The sequence below is a fragment of the Planococcus citri genome, chromosome 3, assembly GCF_950023065.1.
Source record: "Planococcus citri chromosome 3, ihPlaCitr1.1, whole genome shotgun sequence".
Lineage (NCBI taxonomy): Eukaryota > Metazoa > Arthropoda > Insecta > Hemiptera > Pseudococcidae > Planococcus > Planococcus citri.
In genome coordinates, this window is record NC_088679.1 from 75,601,880 (window position 1) to 75,618,269 (window position 16,390).

Genomic DNA, 16,390 nt, shown 5'->3' on the forward strand with positions numbered 1-16,390 from the left:
GAAGTCGACTGCAGGTGATTTTCCAATCGTTTTGGAGCCTCCAGCGATTTTTTGAAAATTACTGGAGCGTCCAGTAGGTTTTTGAAACTTGAAATTTCCCCAAAATTTCATCAAATGTGGTTAGCAAGCTAATTTACTCTGCAAACTAATTTCAATACAATATGAAGTCGACTGCATGGTGGTTTCAAGTGGTTTTGAAACTTCCAGCTACTTTTTCGAAATTTCAATTCTCCTAAAAACGCGTTGAAACTTTTCAAAAAGTCACTGGTGGCTCCAAAATTACATGAACTCGCCTGAAGTCGTCTTCCAGAAGGTGTTAAAATTGAAGTGCAGAGTTGATTTCAGCTTGCTAACCACATTTGATGAAATTTTGGGGAAATTTCAAGTTTCAAAAACCAACTGGACGCTCCAGTAATTTTCAAAAAATCGCTGGAGGCTCCAAAACGATTGGAAAATCACCTGCAGTCGACTTCATAGCGTATTGAAATTAGTTTGCAGAATGAATTTCGGCTTTCCAACTCCATTTGATGAAATTTTGTGAGAATTTCGAGTTTCAAAAATCTGCTGGAGGCTCCAGAACTGCTCAAAACGGCTTGAAACAGTTTCCAATCGATTTGGCAGGTCGAAAATAGGATATATCCCAAATTTCAGATTTCTAGGTCAATTTGGTAAAATTTTGATTTTTTTCTCACATTTTGGCCAAAATTTGATTTTTGAAAATTCACCAAAAATCAAAAAAGGCGCTTTAGCACTTGAGATTTTGACAGGTGATGAATTTTTGCCTGCTCTTTCGATCTACCTTTGTACGGTTTAAAAAATTCCGTGAAAGTCTCATGTTGGAACGCAAAACCTGCGATTTCGGCTGACCTGTCAATCAAAATTGCCGCCATTTTGTAGCATAATTCAGCGCTGTCATCGTCCCTTTGTCTCAAAGTGACCAGAGAAAAATTAGGACTAAATTGGATTATTGTACTTCTTATACCAGAGGTTATTCGATATGCCGCCGATGTTCATTATTTAGTATTTTGTAAGATTTTGCTGTGGTAGTTTTAATGGTTGCCCTACGATTTGAATGAAATCAAGCTAGATCAAAATTGCATCAGGACCTCAGTTTTGAATTTTTTGCGATTTTCAGTAATTGTTTTTTGAAATTCCAGAGCTCGTACTCATTTTTTTCCGAAAAGGAAAGGTGCCTTAAGTAACCCAAAAAGCTCAAAAAAGTATCCAAAAAGTAACCAAAAAAGTAACAAAACATGGGCAATACATTTTAATGCAGAAAAAAATTCATCAAAAAAAAAAACCAGAACTTCTCGTTTGTTATCAAAATCTAAGAATGAAAATCGATAGAAACGTGTTCAATTTCAGCAAAAAGCAGGACATTTTGAAATCACTGCTAAAATAGTCCTTTTCCCAATTTTTGGCAAAAAAGTTAAACCACAAACATTTTGAAACTAATTGAAAAAAAAAATTGATAATCTTGGGCCAACAATTGAGTTTTTGCGATTTCTGGCGATAATTACGAGACTTTTGACAATTTCAGCCGAAGAAACGATATTTTTCAAGCACTTTCTGGAGAAAAAAACGTCACATCAGAACTATAATTCTTGACAATTTAGGGTAAAAGTGAGACGTTTGGCTGTTTCTGACAGAAAACGAGACTTCAACAGTAATTTCAGTGAAATTGAAAAATCTCTGGAGGCTCCAGAAAATGGCTCCGAACAAGTAATAACTCGATGTGTGAGAATTGAATTTTGAAGGAATTATTCGCATCGATTGGTTCACCTTGCTTGAATAAAATCACACTAACTTCAAGAAGAAATTATGAACTCAGCCTTGAAACAGCTTTGGGAAATTTTTCAGATTTTCAAGAAATTCTCAGAAATCCAAAACTTGCATTTTACAAGAATGAAGCATAAAACGTTGATGACTGTCAAATACTTACAAAAGTAGGTAATTATTTTCATTTTTGTAATTTTTGCAGACCTTTCATTTTGTAAATTTTAATCACTAACAAGTCTCTACAAAAAATAATTCACAAAAATCTGAAAAATCAACCGAATTACCCAAAAGATTTTCATTTTTGCGTCAGAATATTATACTAATAATTTTTTCATTTAAAAAAACCTTTAGTCAAAAAAATTGAAAATCCGGTCGTAAAAACTCGAATTTCCAACAGAATGGAAAAAAGTCGGATTGAAATTACCGGACATACATATAAGAGTTCATTTTATGCTAAAATATAGCGATGAAAAAAAGTAAATAAATTAAAACCATCCACGCTCACCACAGCACCATCATCTATTATCATAGTTCACACGAAATTTTTTGAAACCTCGTATAGGTTTAGGTACACAACGCGAAGCAACGATGAAACTTTTTCAATGACCATAATATTTGACGCAATATAAACATCGTGATCTAAAATCGAATAAATTAAAATTTTGTAGCATCATAACGACATCGAGAATTATAGCTGATCAAGAAACACGAAACTACACACGCGAAGTGACGACGAAAATTTTTCATCGAACGACTATCGACAACCGTCAACCAACAACCGATTGTTCACTGGATACAGCTCGAACCGAACTCAGCAGTCAGCACAGGATAGAAAACCAGTACCAAAACCCCAACACCATCCCCCATCCAAAGGCTCGCAATAAAACACAATAGACGAATGTTCAACTTCAGGCTTTCTTGGAAACGAAAAATACTGCGTAATGCCATTATAATTCCTTATCTTATCGACATTTTTTGATAAACTGGAAATACTCATACGTCGCCTTCATCGAGTCGATCACATATGCCCAAACACACCAAACAATAAACACCATCGAAGTATACCTAAATAATTCGCTAATCAACGATAAAACCGATGGGAAAAATTCAATACTCACGATTCGAAGCTTATTATCAGCGGCATTAGAATTCGATAAGCTGGAAATACTCTTACGTCGTCGTCATCGAGTCGATCGCATATGCCCAAACACAAAATACCACCGATACCGAAATATAAATTCACCAATCAACTAGAAAATCGATGGAAAAAATTCAAAACTTGAAATTCGAAGCTTATCAGTAGCATTCAACATAATGCATCTGGCACTCAGGCAGAAATAATTTCTGTAATCTGTTGACATTCCGAATTAAAATATTACACCACGTCTGCATTCTAACGCAAAAAACTACCTTGCACAACTTGGGTAATACATAATAGAACAAAAAAATACATACGATAAACCTAAACGTGAATATGTTCGTGACCGGAGAAACAACGAAGGGAAATAAACAGATGGACATATTCAATAGGTATGTAGGTAGTAGGTACCTACTACCTAAACATAATTACACCACACTAGTTTCTCAGAATCTGCCAGAAATGAAATTTCCGAATCGTTTAAGCGATTTTTTTTTCAAATGTTTTCTTTTTCAAATTGATATAAAAATTAGTTTCGTCATTTTACAACATTATAAACAAATCTGTTTTCAGCATTTACGAGTACACAAAAGCTGAAATAAAAATACGAATCCGATAAACCCAGGGGGAATGAATATTCCAGAAATACGTGCGTATTCGTGCCCATTCATATTGCTTGAAAATACACTGAAAAGAGCCCCCCCCCTCTTATGATGATCTCCGATTGGAATGAAACTCACAGGGGTAGAAAGAGGTCGTAAAAAAAACTTCATCCCCTAATTTTCAGCTGCTCGACGTTCATTTGTTTCAAGTTCAACTCTGACACCGGAGCTTTTACCAACCCCTCGTTTATTCTTCTTTTACTTCAATTTATCTACATAAAACATTAATTTCATAACGATTAGGTATGTACTATGTACACACAATGCTCAAAACTGAATAATTCGATCAAATTGTAGTGAACTCAACGCAGCTCACCAACAACGAAAGATCCAAAAATTACAAAAAAAAAAAAATGAAAAAAATTAATGGCTATAGTGAAACAGAAGAGAAATCCTAAGTATCTGGTCGATAGTAAATTTTCGTATCAGCTATTCCCTGATTGCAAGAGAGTTTTTGCTTTTCGCTGATTGATGACTTTCAATTTTTTTTTCAACTTCAAACTGAATTTCCAACATGACATAGAAATGATTCTAACTTGGCTTTTCATTTCAAAAAGATGCTAGATTTTTCACCACAAGGCTGCAATTGCTGCAATAATGTTGAAATGATTTTTTGTAATTCTATTATTTTCTTATTTCAAATTCTGTACTTTCGATTCTTCGTAATTTTTACCTTTTCGCCGAACCTTGCTTTTCGCACAAAGCAGGTAGAATTTTTTATTCATTCCTGTAGTAAATGCCAATAATGGCAATAATAAGGTTAAGATTTCAAGAACGTGAAGAATTTCCAAGTTGCTGTGAACCTCAAAAAATCACCAATACATAATTGGAATATTTCAAAATTGTTACATCTCATTTGATTACACTCAGATATACCTAAATTCATAACGAAGTGACAGTACACGATAACAAGTCAGGGCTTCAAACAAAACTATGTATTTCGAGTAGGACCTCAAGTTTTAGTGCTTTTATGACGTTCGTTGAGCAATGTTGAATTGATTTTGGAAAATAATCGAGATTTGACATTTACATATTCGTAGATGAAGGTGTTTTTCGAGGTTGGAATTTCATAGGTTAGTAAAAATAATATTTCTCAAATCGTAATCCTAATTTTTCTCAAAATTGAATTCTTCATGCAAAACTTCATTGAACTCCAGAAATTAGAGACATCATCGGGATATTTCTCCAACTGCATGCCAAAGTGTTCAAAAAAAATGGTACCAAGTGAACTGGTATTGAATTTTATAACTATTTCCAGCACAAGACGACTGAAATATTCCGACGTTTGTTAAATTGGGCATCAGAAAAATGCTTCCAAAATGTGAAATTCAAAAATCACGAATAATTTGAATCATTCAAAATTGTTGGCTCTAGTGCTTTTATAACGTCCGTTGAGCAATGTTGAATCGATTTTGAAAAAAAAATCGAGATTTGACATTTACACTTTTACATAAATACTTATAGGAATTTCTCGAAGTTGAAATTTCATCGGTTGCTATAATCGTATTTCTCAAATCGTGTTAATACATATGAAGGGTGGTTTTCCAAAACGCATTAAGTCCCAAAAGTAAGTTCCGAGAAAAAGCATAAAACATACTCCCATTTCATTAGAGGGCTTATTTTGAGTATGCAACCAACCTAACATTGAAGTTTAGGTATAGCTTGATATGATCCAACACGCGGTGTTGAGTTGAATGTTGCACAAGAGATTCAACAAGTGTTGAAAAACATGGACTTAATGCGTTTTGGAAAACCACTAGACGTTTTATGTTGAAAATTAGCATTCATTCGGGAAAATTATGAGGTAACTATAAGATAATTATAAAATGAAAGTACCATCTTGTAGGAAAATCAATTTCCAACAAAATGGTTCCTACTACTTACTGTTTATTTTCAATCGCGAGTGCACAAATTGAAGAATTAAAAAAAACACCACGCGAAAAGTACATTTTTCTGCCTTTTCTCCTTTCCAGCTTGCATATTACCATTCAATTCAAAACCTCTTATCAAAAATTATGTTTGTATTTCACTTCTGAGGAATTGTGATTTTTTGAAAGTTTTTGCCTTATATTTTCGAATTACGTTGATATTGATGTCGTTTTCTTGTGATTCGATACTGCTGAGCGCGAAATTCGTATGAAAAAGATTCCATGTTGTAAAAGCAGCTTAATTTTGAAAATGGTGGAAATTTAGGAGAGGGCTAAGTGAGTATCGAATCATAAGAAAACAACGAAAACGACACCACAATTCATCAAAGTACATAACTTTATTTCAAAAATGAATAGAAATTCAGGAGGGGGCTGAGGGCTCCGGAGGAGCAGTTTTAGTGTAGGAGAAAATTTGACGCCATATTCATGCTCAGTGGTATCGAATTATAAGACAATGACACCAACGTTATCAAAGTAACTTCATTCCCAAAATAGTGAAAATTGAGGTGGGGGCTGAGGGCTCCGGAGGGGCTGTGGGGGTGTAAAACAAAATCTAACGTCATATTCGTGCTCAGCGATATCGAATCATAAGAAAACGACACCCTACTCGTTGATAGTCATTTTCCCCAAAATTCCCATTTCACCCCCCCACACACACACATTTCCCAATTTTCTAACATGGCGCACCACCGCAAAAATTTCGAAAAAGGTATTGGGTCAAAAATACGTCCAAAAAAGGTGTTTCTAAAATGTACCTCGCAATCGTCATTGTTATAAATACCATAAAATAAGTTAAAAAACTGAAAACGTCATTTTTGAGGGGTAAATATGGGGGGAGGGGGTTGAAAATTTCTGTGGCGATACTTCCTAAGGATGCACATATACAACATACTATAAAATTTTAAAAATCAGTTCGTATGGGAACAAGCGATTCTACAAGTGTTAAAAAACATGGACTTAATGCGTTTTGGAAAATCAAGCGCATTTCAACAATTTCACAAAAAGCTGGAAAGAACATGGATAAAATAGGTATTTTAGGTAGGTATGCGTCTCAGATGATGTGTCCTGACGTCACTAACCAAATGGCGCGAAAAAATCAATTTCGAAAAAAATGGACTTAATGCGTTTTGGAAAACCACCCTTCATATTATGTTTTTTCAAAATTAAATTCTTAATGCAAAACTTCATCGAACTCCAAAAATTGAAGAAATCATCGGAATACTTCCCCAACTGCATGTCAAATTAATCAAAAAAAAAAGGAAGTGTGAACTGGTTATAAATTTCATCAATATTCCTAGCACAAGACGACTGAACTATTCCGACGTGTGTGACATTGAACACCAAAAAAATGCTTCCAAAATATGCAAAATTATACTTGCAAGTACCAAAACGTATAAAAAATTTCCAGCGATCAACAATACGATCTCGGTGCAGGTCAGTAAATACAGCAAATACGATAGGAGACACCAAAATGAGATTCAAAACCGTCACAGATACTTCTCCGAGCTCGAATCTGGCATAATGTTTCGCAAATCGTAAACCTGTAGGTACAGCCCAAAGCCAAAGCGATGTGCTCGGGCGTAAGACGGGTACATTTGTAGGGCTTCCAGCGTCCAAAAAAAAAAAATTGGTAGAGTAACGTACCACTTTTCGTCATCGTCTTTCAAAAATATTCCCTACAACTTCTTCTGTCTTCAAAATAACATTTAGCTGTATTTCAACGACGAGAAAGAGATGGTACTTTCAGTAATATTTTTCTCATAGCCGCGAATGTAGTACTCGTATACCAGTCGTAAGATAAATTCGAGAAAAAAATTTACACTACTCTCCAGAAAGCAAACATTTGGGCATTCACCAGAATCCATACACTTTCAAAAGCTTTCGAGGGTGGAGATTGGAGAAATAGTGTGGCTACCCTAGCTCGGATCACCCATCAGTGATGCAGCTCCGCCAAACTCACATCAACTAGTCACACACCCATATAAAGAGATTCGCATCGATCATAAAAAATAATTCGGGAGCAATTTATTCGCAGTCATATTCTTCGATGTTGATTTATTATACGTAGGAACAAATTGAAAGCCACGAATCTTCGACGAGCTCCGAGAGTCCGACGGTACTGGGGTCGAGGGGAAAAAATAATGAAAAAAAAAATCGACCACAATCCGGCCTACGCCAAGCTTTAAAACCATACTCGAGAATTTCACGCGAAGTGCTCAACTGGATTTTCTAATAGAAGTTGCAGAAAAAGGGATACCTACTGTACATACAATACATGTGATATTTTGAGAACGTGATGTTTTTGGATTGCGAATATTTTTCACAACAAATCTTCAATTATTAATTTGAATTTGTGGAATTCAAGCAAGACTCGAGAGTGTAGTTTGACCTGACCGTCGAATAATTAATTATTTTCTGCGTTATGAATTGAAAGTACTCAAGACTTTTTAATGCACTGATGTCAGTTTTACAGTATCCCTTTTTCAAACAACAGCGATGAATTCGCGAATATCTCGTCTATAGCAATGACGTTACCGGGGCAGTACTTTATGTCATGGAATAAGGTTGGGGAGTTGATTTTACCTTCAACGCAAAAAAGTCCCAAAAGTTCAAAAATCGCAACTCCGTTCCCGTATCCAGTTCCAGACAGAAGATGAAGCATTTTAAAATTGACAACTCGAGCTTTTTTCACTTTCAAAAAAATTCTAGTTGTCAACTTCTTCAAACTGCTCCGATCATTTTTTCAGAACCAAACAGACGAATGGCGTTCTGATTTCATAACTTTTGAGACTTTTTCACGTCTAGTGAGGTCATCATATTACTGAGACTCATTTTCAACTTCATATTTATCCGGAAATCGATGCATAAAGTTTCATCAAAAAATGTACCAACACAAAAAAATTTCATTGCCAAGAAAAAAATTAACAAAACAACCTTCAAAGGCCATTTTCTCGGAAACCAATACCCAAACCTTATTCCATGACACGTAAGACACTCGCCGACTATTCGTTTCCGCTTTGTTCAAACCAACAGCGAAAGAACTAACTTAATATTATTTTTTTGCAATGTAAAAAATATGAATAATTTGAAACATTTTCTCAGAAAAAAAGACCAAAATACACACACAGGTTACAAAAGAATCAACCAAAAAAATCGAATTAGGTATTTGGAGCAAACAATAAATTTTTCAGAAAAAATTCAGCAAGTAAGTAGTAATGCTCGTATTATGCACAAAAAAGAATACAATTGTTTTTCAATTACCAAAAAAAAATTTTTAAATCGATTGGATTCTGAAATTTTCAAATCAATACGAAAAACGATAGAGGAAACTTTCTCAAGTAATCAACTGGCCGACTGAAAAGTTCAACGAAGCTCACAGATACAAGAAGAAATCAAAAATGGACAGTTAAAGCAACAAAAAAATTTTAAAAAACGTCTTCAACGTAAGAAAAAATCCTGCAGTGATCAAAATCAACACCAATGTTGTCAGATTTGCCAATGGTACAATCACACTCGAGTTAAACAACACATACGACCTTACAGTTCCTCCAACACTTTCGATACTGTACAGTGGCATGAATCCCGACACAGTAGTAGGTATAGGTATGATTAATTTTCGCACATCAAAAACTTCCGTATTGACAAGGCTATATAGGTAAACGAAATCGTACAAAAGAAATCAAACACAAATAAGCCCCATAATGCTTCTTTTGAAAAACAACAAATCGATAAATCTTATGCATAGGTACGTAATGTGTTTCACCAACTTATTTTTCATTCAATTCTCAATATTACAAATAGAACGTGAACATCGAAATGAAAATCACATAATTACCAAAATCAAGTCGAATAATACTGAGACTGACGTTCGTTCCCTATAACTTGTAAAGTAGACAAAACTGTCGAGTGTCGACTGTTCAACTTCAAATAAATTCGTTATACATACGATTATTTTTGATCGACGAATTGCGTCTAAATTCACCAGGATCCAACATAACTACTTACTCATTCATTTAAAAAAAACCCTAATCCTTTACCCCTTCGTTGTCAAATTAAAATAAATAAATTTGTCATCGATGCGTAGGAGGGGATTACTCATACAGAGCTGTAGCTAAGTATAAGCAAACACTCTATGCACGGTTTTAAGGTCATAAAACACCTTTCTTCTTTTTTTCAGCTTTAAAGGTTTCTTTTAACTTAATTTTATGTCAATTGAAAATAGATTAATACGTAAAGAAACCATAACAATGCCAGAGTCTCATTTTTTCATTCCAAATGCTTTAGCACACGTTATCGCGTTTTGTAGTGCAATACACACTTTATCGTAGCGGTGACAAAATATTACATACTCCGTATTGTAGTTTTTTCAAAGTGCAAATTTCACAATTGGCCTAAAATCAATATGATTTTGGCACTTTTGTTTTTCGTAGTTTCGTTAAAGGTTTATAAGAAAACAACTCCGAATGGTAAGTTTTTCATCCACATATTACACACTTTGAATTATTCTTTATTATCAGGTCGTTGAATGATCGAATCGTTCTCGCGATGTTTTTTTTTTTTTACAGTATCTACGTAATTTAAAATTTACGTAAACGTTGAAAAAGATAGTACTCGTATAATCGGGATTTTATTTCAAACACACCGTCGTCGACGAACTTGATTAAATTTCAAACTTAAATTTTGGCATCGTAATTCATAAATTTATAATGAATTCATGACATACAATTAACCTACCTTTCTCAAACTGCAAAAAAAAGTTACTAGAAAATTTGCATAAAAAATTCACAACAATGACAAGCAAGTAATTCAAAGTCTAAACCAGGTGCCTACTGAAATCCGAAAAGCTGGATTTGTGCTTTTTTCGCGCCTCTTTCGTGCTCCCAAAATTAAATTTCGTATCGCGTCAAGGTCGTCAAATCTACTCATAGTTAACCCCCCCCCCCCCATTCAAGTCTTCAAGGAGTTCCCCAGATTTTAAAAGTATTCTAATAGTAGATTTTTTTGATATTTTTCTGCAATTGAAAGTGCATAAAATTTCCCAAAATTCTCCCTTTGCTCCCCACCCCACACTACCCATTTCATTACTTCATCCAAAAGAACCAGAGAATTGTAAAAAAAATTCACGTAACCTCTCTGACAAGGTTCGTGGGGTTCATTGAAAAACAGAGTCAGGAATTCAGGATATTTTTGTGATTTTTCGACTACTTTTTAGAATTTAAAAAAATGATGCAATGACCTGTAAAATTTTCATTTCTTTCCTTACTCGAGATTTTGTAAAACTATACCTCGTTGTCTTTGAACAATTATTTTTCAGAAAATTTGAAAAAAAAACCAAGTTGTCCAGGCGAAGGCAGGGCAAAAAAAACTTATGATTTGAACAGGTTTTTTCTGAAATTTTCTTGAACCATTATGACAAAAAATTTGAGAAAACTCGGGCCGGAAAAAAATTCGAAATTTTGGATGAACTGAGCATATTTTTTTCAACTTTAGCAACGAACTGTTGAATTCGCAAAAAATTTCAAATTTCAAAGGTTGGTAGCGAAAGTAGTGAAAAAATGCACAATTCATTTAAAATCACGAATTCCTCCAAAATTTTCTCACGTTTTGTGCAATAATGGTAGAAGAAAAATCAATTTTTCAAAAAGGCATAGGTGATAATAAACTGATCAGAGGAAATTAAATGAAAATTGGAAACGAAAATTTTGAAAATGAATTCAACTTTTTTAGAAAATTTTTCATTTTTCATTTTTTTTTTTGAAGAAATTTCTGTAGTATTTTCGTGCTTTTGTGCCTTTCTCGAGCCAATCTGAGGAAATTGAGGACAAATAAATAATTACTAAAAATTCATTCAATAGCAAACTAAGTGCGCAAAATAAGGACAGAAATTTCAATTTTTACAGTTTTCGAATTTCTCTAGAAAAAGACAGTGAATAGTAAAATGTATGGAATATTTCTTTCCTCTCATCGAGTTCGAGAGTAACTTTTTGACAATTCAAGACCATTTTTTTAGCTGTCAAAATGTTTGGCTGGGTTCTGTAGAAAACTTTTTCACCGGACTATAACGTGGGACATTCAGAAAAATCACGTGAGTGGTCAAACAAAATAGCATAAGATGAAAGCTGCTACATCAGGGAGAAGGCCCATGATCCAAGCTATCAGAAAACGTGTTCACTTTTACTTTTATGGAATATTTTCAATCAGCAAAATTGATAAAACCCCTTAATGTCCGAAATTAGGGTAGTTGGCAGTACTGAATTTCAAACAACGAAATAAATTCACATTCGCAATCACCTATCGGAGAATTTCGAAAATTCAAACTCAATTTTTAATGTAATTATAATCCCAACTTGATTTTATGATGCAGGAAAAGTCACAGTATACCTTGGAAAACGTGACTTCATCGATCACTGCGATGGAAACGTCGACCCTGTCGAAGGAGTCGTTCACGTAGAAAAAGATTACCTCAAAGGACGAAAAATCTACGGCCAAGTAATACATACTCCCTTTCGCATTTTTCTGTATTATCCTAAAATTCAAACATCAAACCTCGTTTACAATTTGTTTCTCTAGTTAATCACAACGTACAGATATGGACGAGAAGAGGACGAAGTTATGGGTGTGAAATTCAGCAAAGTATTACCCCTACAAGTAGCACAAATCGTACCACCGGAACAGGAGAAAACGCAAATTACAAAATTACAACAACGTCTGCTCGATAAACTGGGTGGTTCAGCGTACCCATTTTTATTCAAATTCCCATCGAATGCGCCATCTTCGGTGGTTATTCAAAGCGGAGAAGCGAATGATAAATCCAAACCGCTCGGAGTCGAATACAGAGTACGCACATATGTTGGAGACAGTCTCGATGATCCAGGCCATAAAAGATCTACCGTCTCATTGGCGATAAAAAAAGTAAGCTCGATTGAAAAACATAAACAATAAGCATAAATTCACATCAGATATAAGAAAATGTTCATTTTTGTCAAACCTATTTTCAATTTTTAGCAACAATTCGCACCTATTGTCCGTTTAGATCGATTACCGAGTGCCCTGGCTTCGAAAAGTTTCACCTTTTCGCAGGGTAGAGTGACCATGGAAATAACATTGAGCAAAGAAGTCTACTATCACGGAGAAAGTGTCTCAGCTTCGTTAGTGGTCACCAATAACTCGCGAAAAACCGTCAAGAATTTAAAAGTGAGTCGAGTTTCGAGAATTCTGCACTCGTCCATATAACCGCAGCTTGATTCCCCGATTATTTTTTTACCCTCAGTTATACGTTATGCAACACGTCGAAATGACCATGGTCAGTATGCAATTGGTCAACATTGTGGCTAGTTTGGAAACTCGCGAAGGCTGCCCGATTACTCCAGGACACTCCTTCTCCAAAGAATTTCTTTTGACACCGCTGGCTTCCAGTAATGTCGACAAAAGAGGTATCGCATTGGATGGTTACTTGAAGGTGAGTCAATAATATTTCCTAAATTGAGTCAAATTGTACGCAAATCGTTACATGAGGTTTCCATACACAGGACGACGACGTTAACTTGGCATCATCTACGATAAATTCGGTAGGCAAGGGAGCTCCTGACTCGATGGGTGTCATAGTTGGTTACACTGTTAGAGGAAAATTAGGATTCGGAACATTGGGAGGTGAATTGGTAGCTGACGTGCCTTTGAAATTAGTACACCGTGAATTAACTGGTAAGAGATTTTATTCCTCTTGAAAAAAAAAAAAAATAAGTAGATACGCCAATTTTGGTATTAAACGCTTTAAATGTTTTCTCTAGCTCCTTCCAAAGCACCGAAAGACAACAAAGCAGCCAAAACAGGCCTTCAACGTGTACGAAGCATAGAACGAGCACACTACGAGGATACTTTCTACGCACCAGACGAAGAAGAGAATATTGAATTCGAAGATTTCGCTAGGACCAGAATGAGTGAAGCCGAAGAATAATACAAAATTCAAATCGATAAAAAAAAAATCAAACAAAAGTCTTTTTGTGATATGCAACCGCTTCGATGTACCCTTTTGATACATTTTGCGGTTCTATAGTACCTACATAATTTTACCCGCAAGCTGAAAATCATGAATAATGAAATAGAAATTTCATCAAATTTTACTCATGTACCTTCCTGATATAATAATGAATATGAAACCTGATAATAGTTGGCAACCTCATAATAGGAGTCTACTCGATTATTTAAATGTATTTTTGGAGTCGATAAAATTAAGGTAAACTGCCCTATTATGAGACCCCTTAGCTAAATCGTCTATTTCTCAGGACCTACTGCATATTTTCAAGTTCTGATTGCACTAAAACGTACTCAAAACTCCAATGTACAATCCCCTTGTGTTGATTTAAAAAACAAAAAAAAATTTATATGATTTTTTTTTCAATCAAAAAAAAATGAAATTTTGACCAAAAAAAAAAAGTGGTCCTAATATGAGACCCTATGTTGTTTTTTTTTTAATATAGGAAAAAAATGGAAATAGGACGGGAAAACATTATATTTTGGTTAATAAACAATACAAATTGTTTTTATCGGGTATATATGCCATTTTTATCAGTTTTTGTGTTCATTGAGCACATAAAGTCTAAATCTTCAGCTGTACATAGTTCACAGGCCCATTATTCAAATTTCATCCAATTTTAATATTTTGAAATGATTTTATTGCGTTTTGAAGTGTTTTATGGCCATTTTCAACCTGTTCCAAAAAAGTTCAATGTAATTTGTATTATGAGACAGGGTCTCATATTAGGCAACTCCTAGGGTCTCATATTAGGAAATCAGTGTTTTTTTTTTGATTTCCTCTAAATCCATAAAATCATAAAATAAATCACCAAACATGCCAGAATCATAAAATATAACATCTATGCTACATATTTATGCAAAGAAAGTGAAATTACGTTGCTTAGTTCAGCTGTAATACTCATCCAAAAACACCTCTTCAAAACATTGGCGATGTCAAAAACACGTTTTCAGGGATAAAAAAAAAACAATGCACAGAAACTCTCCAGTTTGAAGGTGCGGCCTGGTTATTGACAAATACCTACTAGTACATGCAATCAGCGCTAAAGTTCGTTAATAAACAGCTGAGAAATTCGAAGGTCTCATATTAGGCAGGGTCTCATAATAGGGCAGTTTACCCCTACATCCATGTATTCTGCATTTTGTAAATATGTATTATAGGAAATTCGATTACATGTATTATGTAAACCAATAATATAATTAAGTATTATTTACGATTTACCATAATGCAAACGATTCGGTCAACTTGGAATTTAAAATTGAATATTCCATGCACGTTTAATTTATAAACATTCTATCATTTTAGGTTAATTTTTTATGTATTACTTATATCATTCTTATGAAATGGTTCAATTTTAAATGCTAAGTTGTCCTCCTTGCATTAAGTACCGTTGAAATTGAACATCGATCGAATTTTTATATCGTCAAGTCCTTTTACAATGAACGAACATCACTATAATGCGCGTGGAAAAAATAAAAGCGAAAAAAAAATATACTGAAATATGATTTGTATTTTTCTGCTGCTCGAATTTGTCATTGCAGAGATATAAGGGGTACATGGAGGGTACCGAGAATCGGGTAGGTAGGTGTAGGTACATATATAATTTAATTTAATCAGCAAGGAATGTGATGGGAGAATCACGTGCTGGTGATTTACATATAATATAATCGTATTGGAGTTGATAAATATCATGTATTTGAAGAGATATTGCAGCTAAAATACTGAAACAGGCACAAATCAGAACCAATATCAGTGGGTTATTCTGATAGAATCTTCAACTCTTGATCACGAAAAAAAAATCTACTATAAACGTATTTCTGCAAAACCAATTTTTCTAGAGTTAGTTTATGAAAAAAAAAGGTATTGGAAATGATACGTAAAATTTTCTATTAATAAAATAAAGCTGAATTTTCGAGATATTTTTGCTGCATGTTTGAAAGTTTGACCTATATCACCCAAAAACCAAGCTTCCCACGGAGGCTAATAAAGGGTCATTTCACGTCAATTCGACCGAGAAGTGGTAAGGAGGGTCGGCGGTTTTTTTGAAATTATCCCTGAGGAAAGCCCTTCCAAAAAAATGATCAGTGGCGCAAATCGCAGCCCTCTACCCCTTTTTTAAAGGCTGCTAGGGGGTGTCAAAAGTTTTCAGTGAACTTGAAATATCATCCATTTCAGCAGTGCATTACTCGATAATCGCGATACCTACCAAAATGGAACTTTTACCTATAGCTAGGGGTTTGGAAAGCTTTTTGGTGATATCATGAAAATCAGTGTGGCCACTTTTTTTCGTACGAAAAATTAGATCGAAAGGTTTCAAAACGTACTTTTCATATCGTTCCAATTCTCAAAAATTCTGAAAAAAATATATTATGAGCAACTTTTCTTGCTGAACAACATACTAAAAAATTGGGATGGCATTATGTCGTAAAGTCGATTTAAAAAAATTGAAAGTTTGCAAAAAAAGGTGCGATTTTTTGATTTAATAAAAAATGAAAAAAAGTTGATTGTTGAAGTTGACCCATTCAACTTTTATTTTTACGTATTCCTTGCAAACATCAAAAAATGTTTAAATTTATTCAGTTGTCTTTGACCTCTTTCTGACGTATTTCATGAGAAAGTTGATGAAAAATACACTCATGGCAAAAAAAAATGAATAAAATTCGTTCGTTTTTTCAATTCACTCAGAGTTTTGATTTATTTGTGATGAGTTCATTTCATCAAATCAAAGGGTTTTCAACTTTTTCAACCGATACGTAAAAATTGGGGCCAAATGGGCCAACTTCACCTATCAAAACTTATTCATTTCATGTTTTAAATTGAGAAATCGAATTTTTTTGCGAACTTTCAATTT

The 16,390-nt window shown here is 34.3% G+C and overlaps 2 protein-coding genes across 3 annotated transcripts in view; one reads left to right on the forward strand and one right to left on the reverse strand.

The window, feature by feature from the left end:
* Window positions 1–16,390, reverse strand: part of LOC135839250 (slit homolog 3 protein) — a 660,297-nt gene that overhangs the window by 634,226 nt on the left and 9,681 nt on the right. The gene's annotated exons all lie outside the window — the stretch shown is intronic.
* Arr2 (arrestin 2) lies at window positions 9,775–15,039 on the forward strand. Its single transcript, XM_065355181.1, has 7 exons — window positions 9,775–9,973; window positions 11,872–11,996; window positions 12,078–12,419; window positions 12,513–12,701; window positions 12,778–12,966; window positions 13,037–13,208; window positions 13,295–15,039. Exons 1-7 carry the CDS (start codon window positions 9,910–9,912, stop codon window positions 13,459–13,461), a joined length of 1,248 nt encoding a protein of 415 aa, XP_065211253.1. The 5' UTR covers window positions 9,775–9,909; the 3' UTR covers window positions 13,462–15,039.

What these genes read in the sequence shown, in the direction of transcription:
- Arr2 (XM_065355181.1), top strand. Translation starts at nt 9,910, where the DNA reads ATGATTTTGGCACTTTTGTTTTTCGTAGTTTCGTTAAAGGTTTATAAG. An exon ending in TCTCATTGGCGATAAAAAAA is followed by an intron (nt 12,420 to 12,512) that starts GTAAGCTCGATT and finishes TTCAATTTTTAG; the next exon opens with CAACAATTCGCACCTATTGT. An exon ending in AGTACACCGTGAATTAACTG is followed by an intron (nt 13,209 to 13,294) that starts GTAAGAGATTTT and finishes TGTTTTCTCTAG; the next exon opens with CTCCTTCCAAAGCACCGAAA.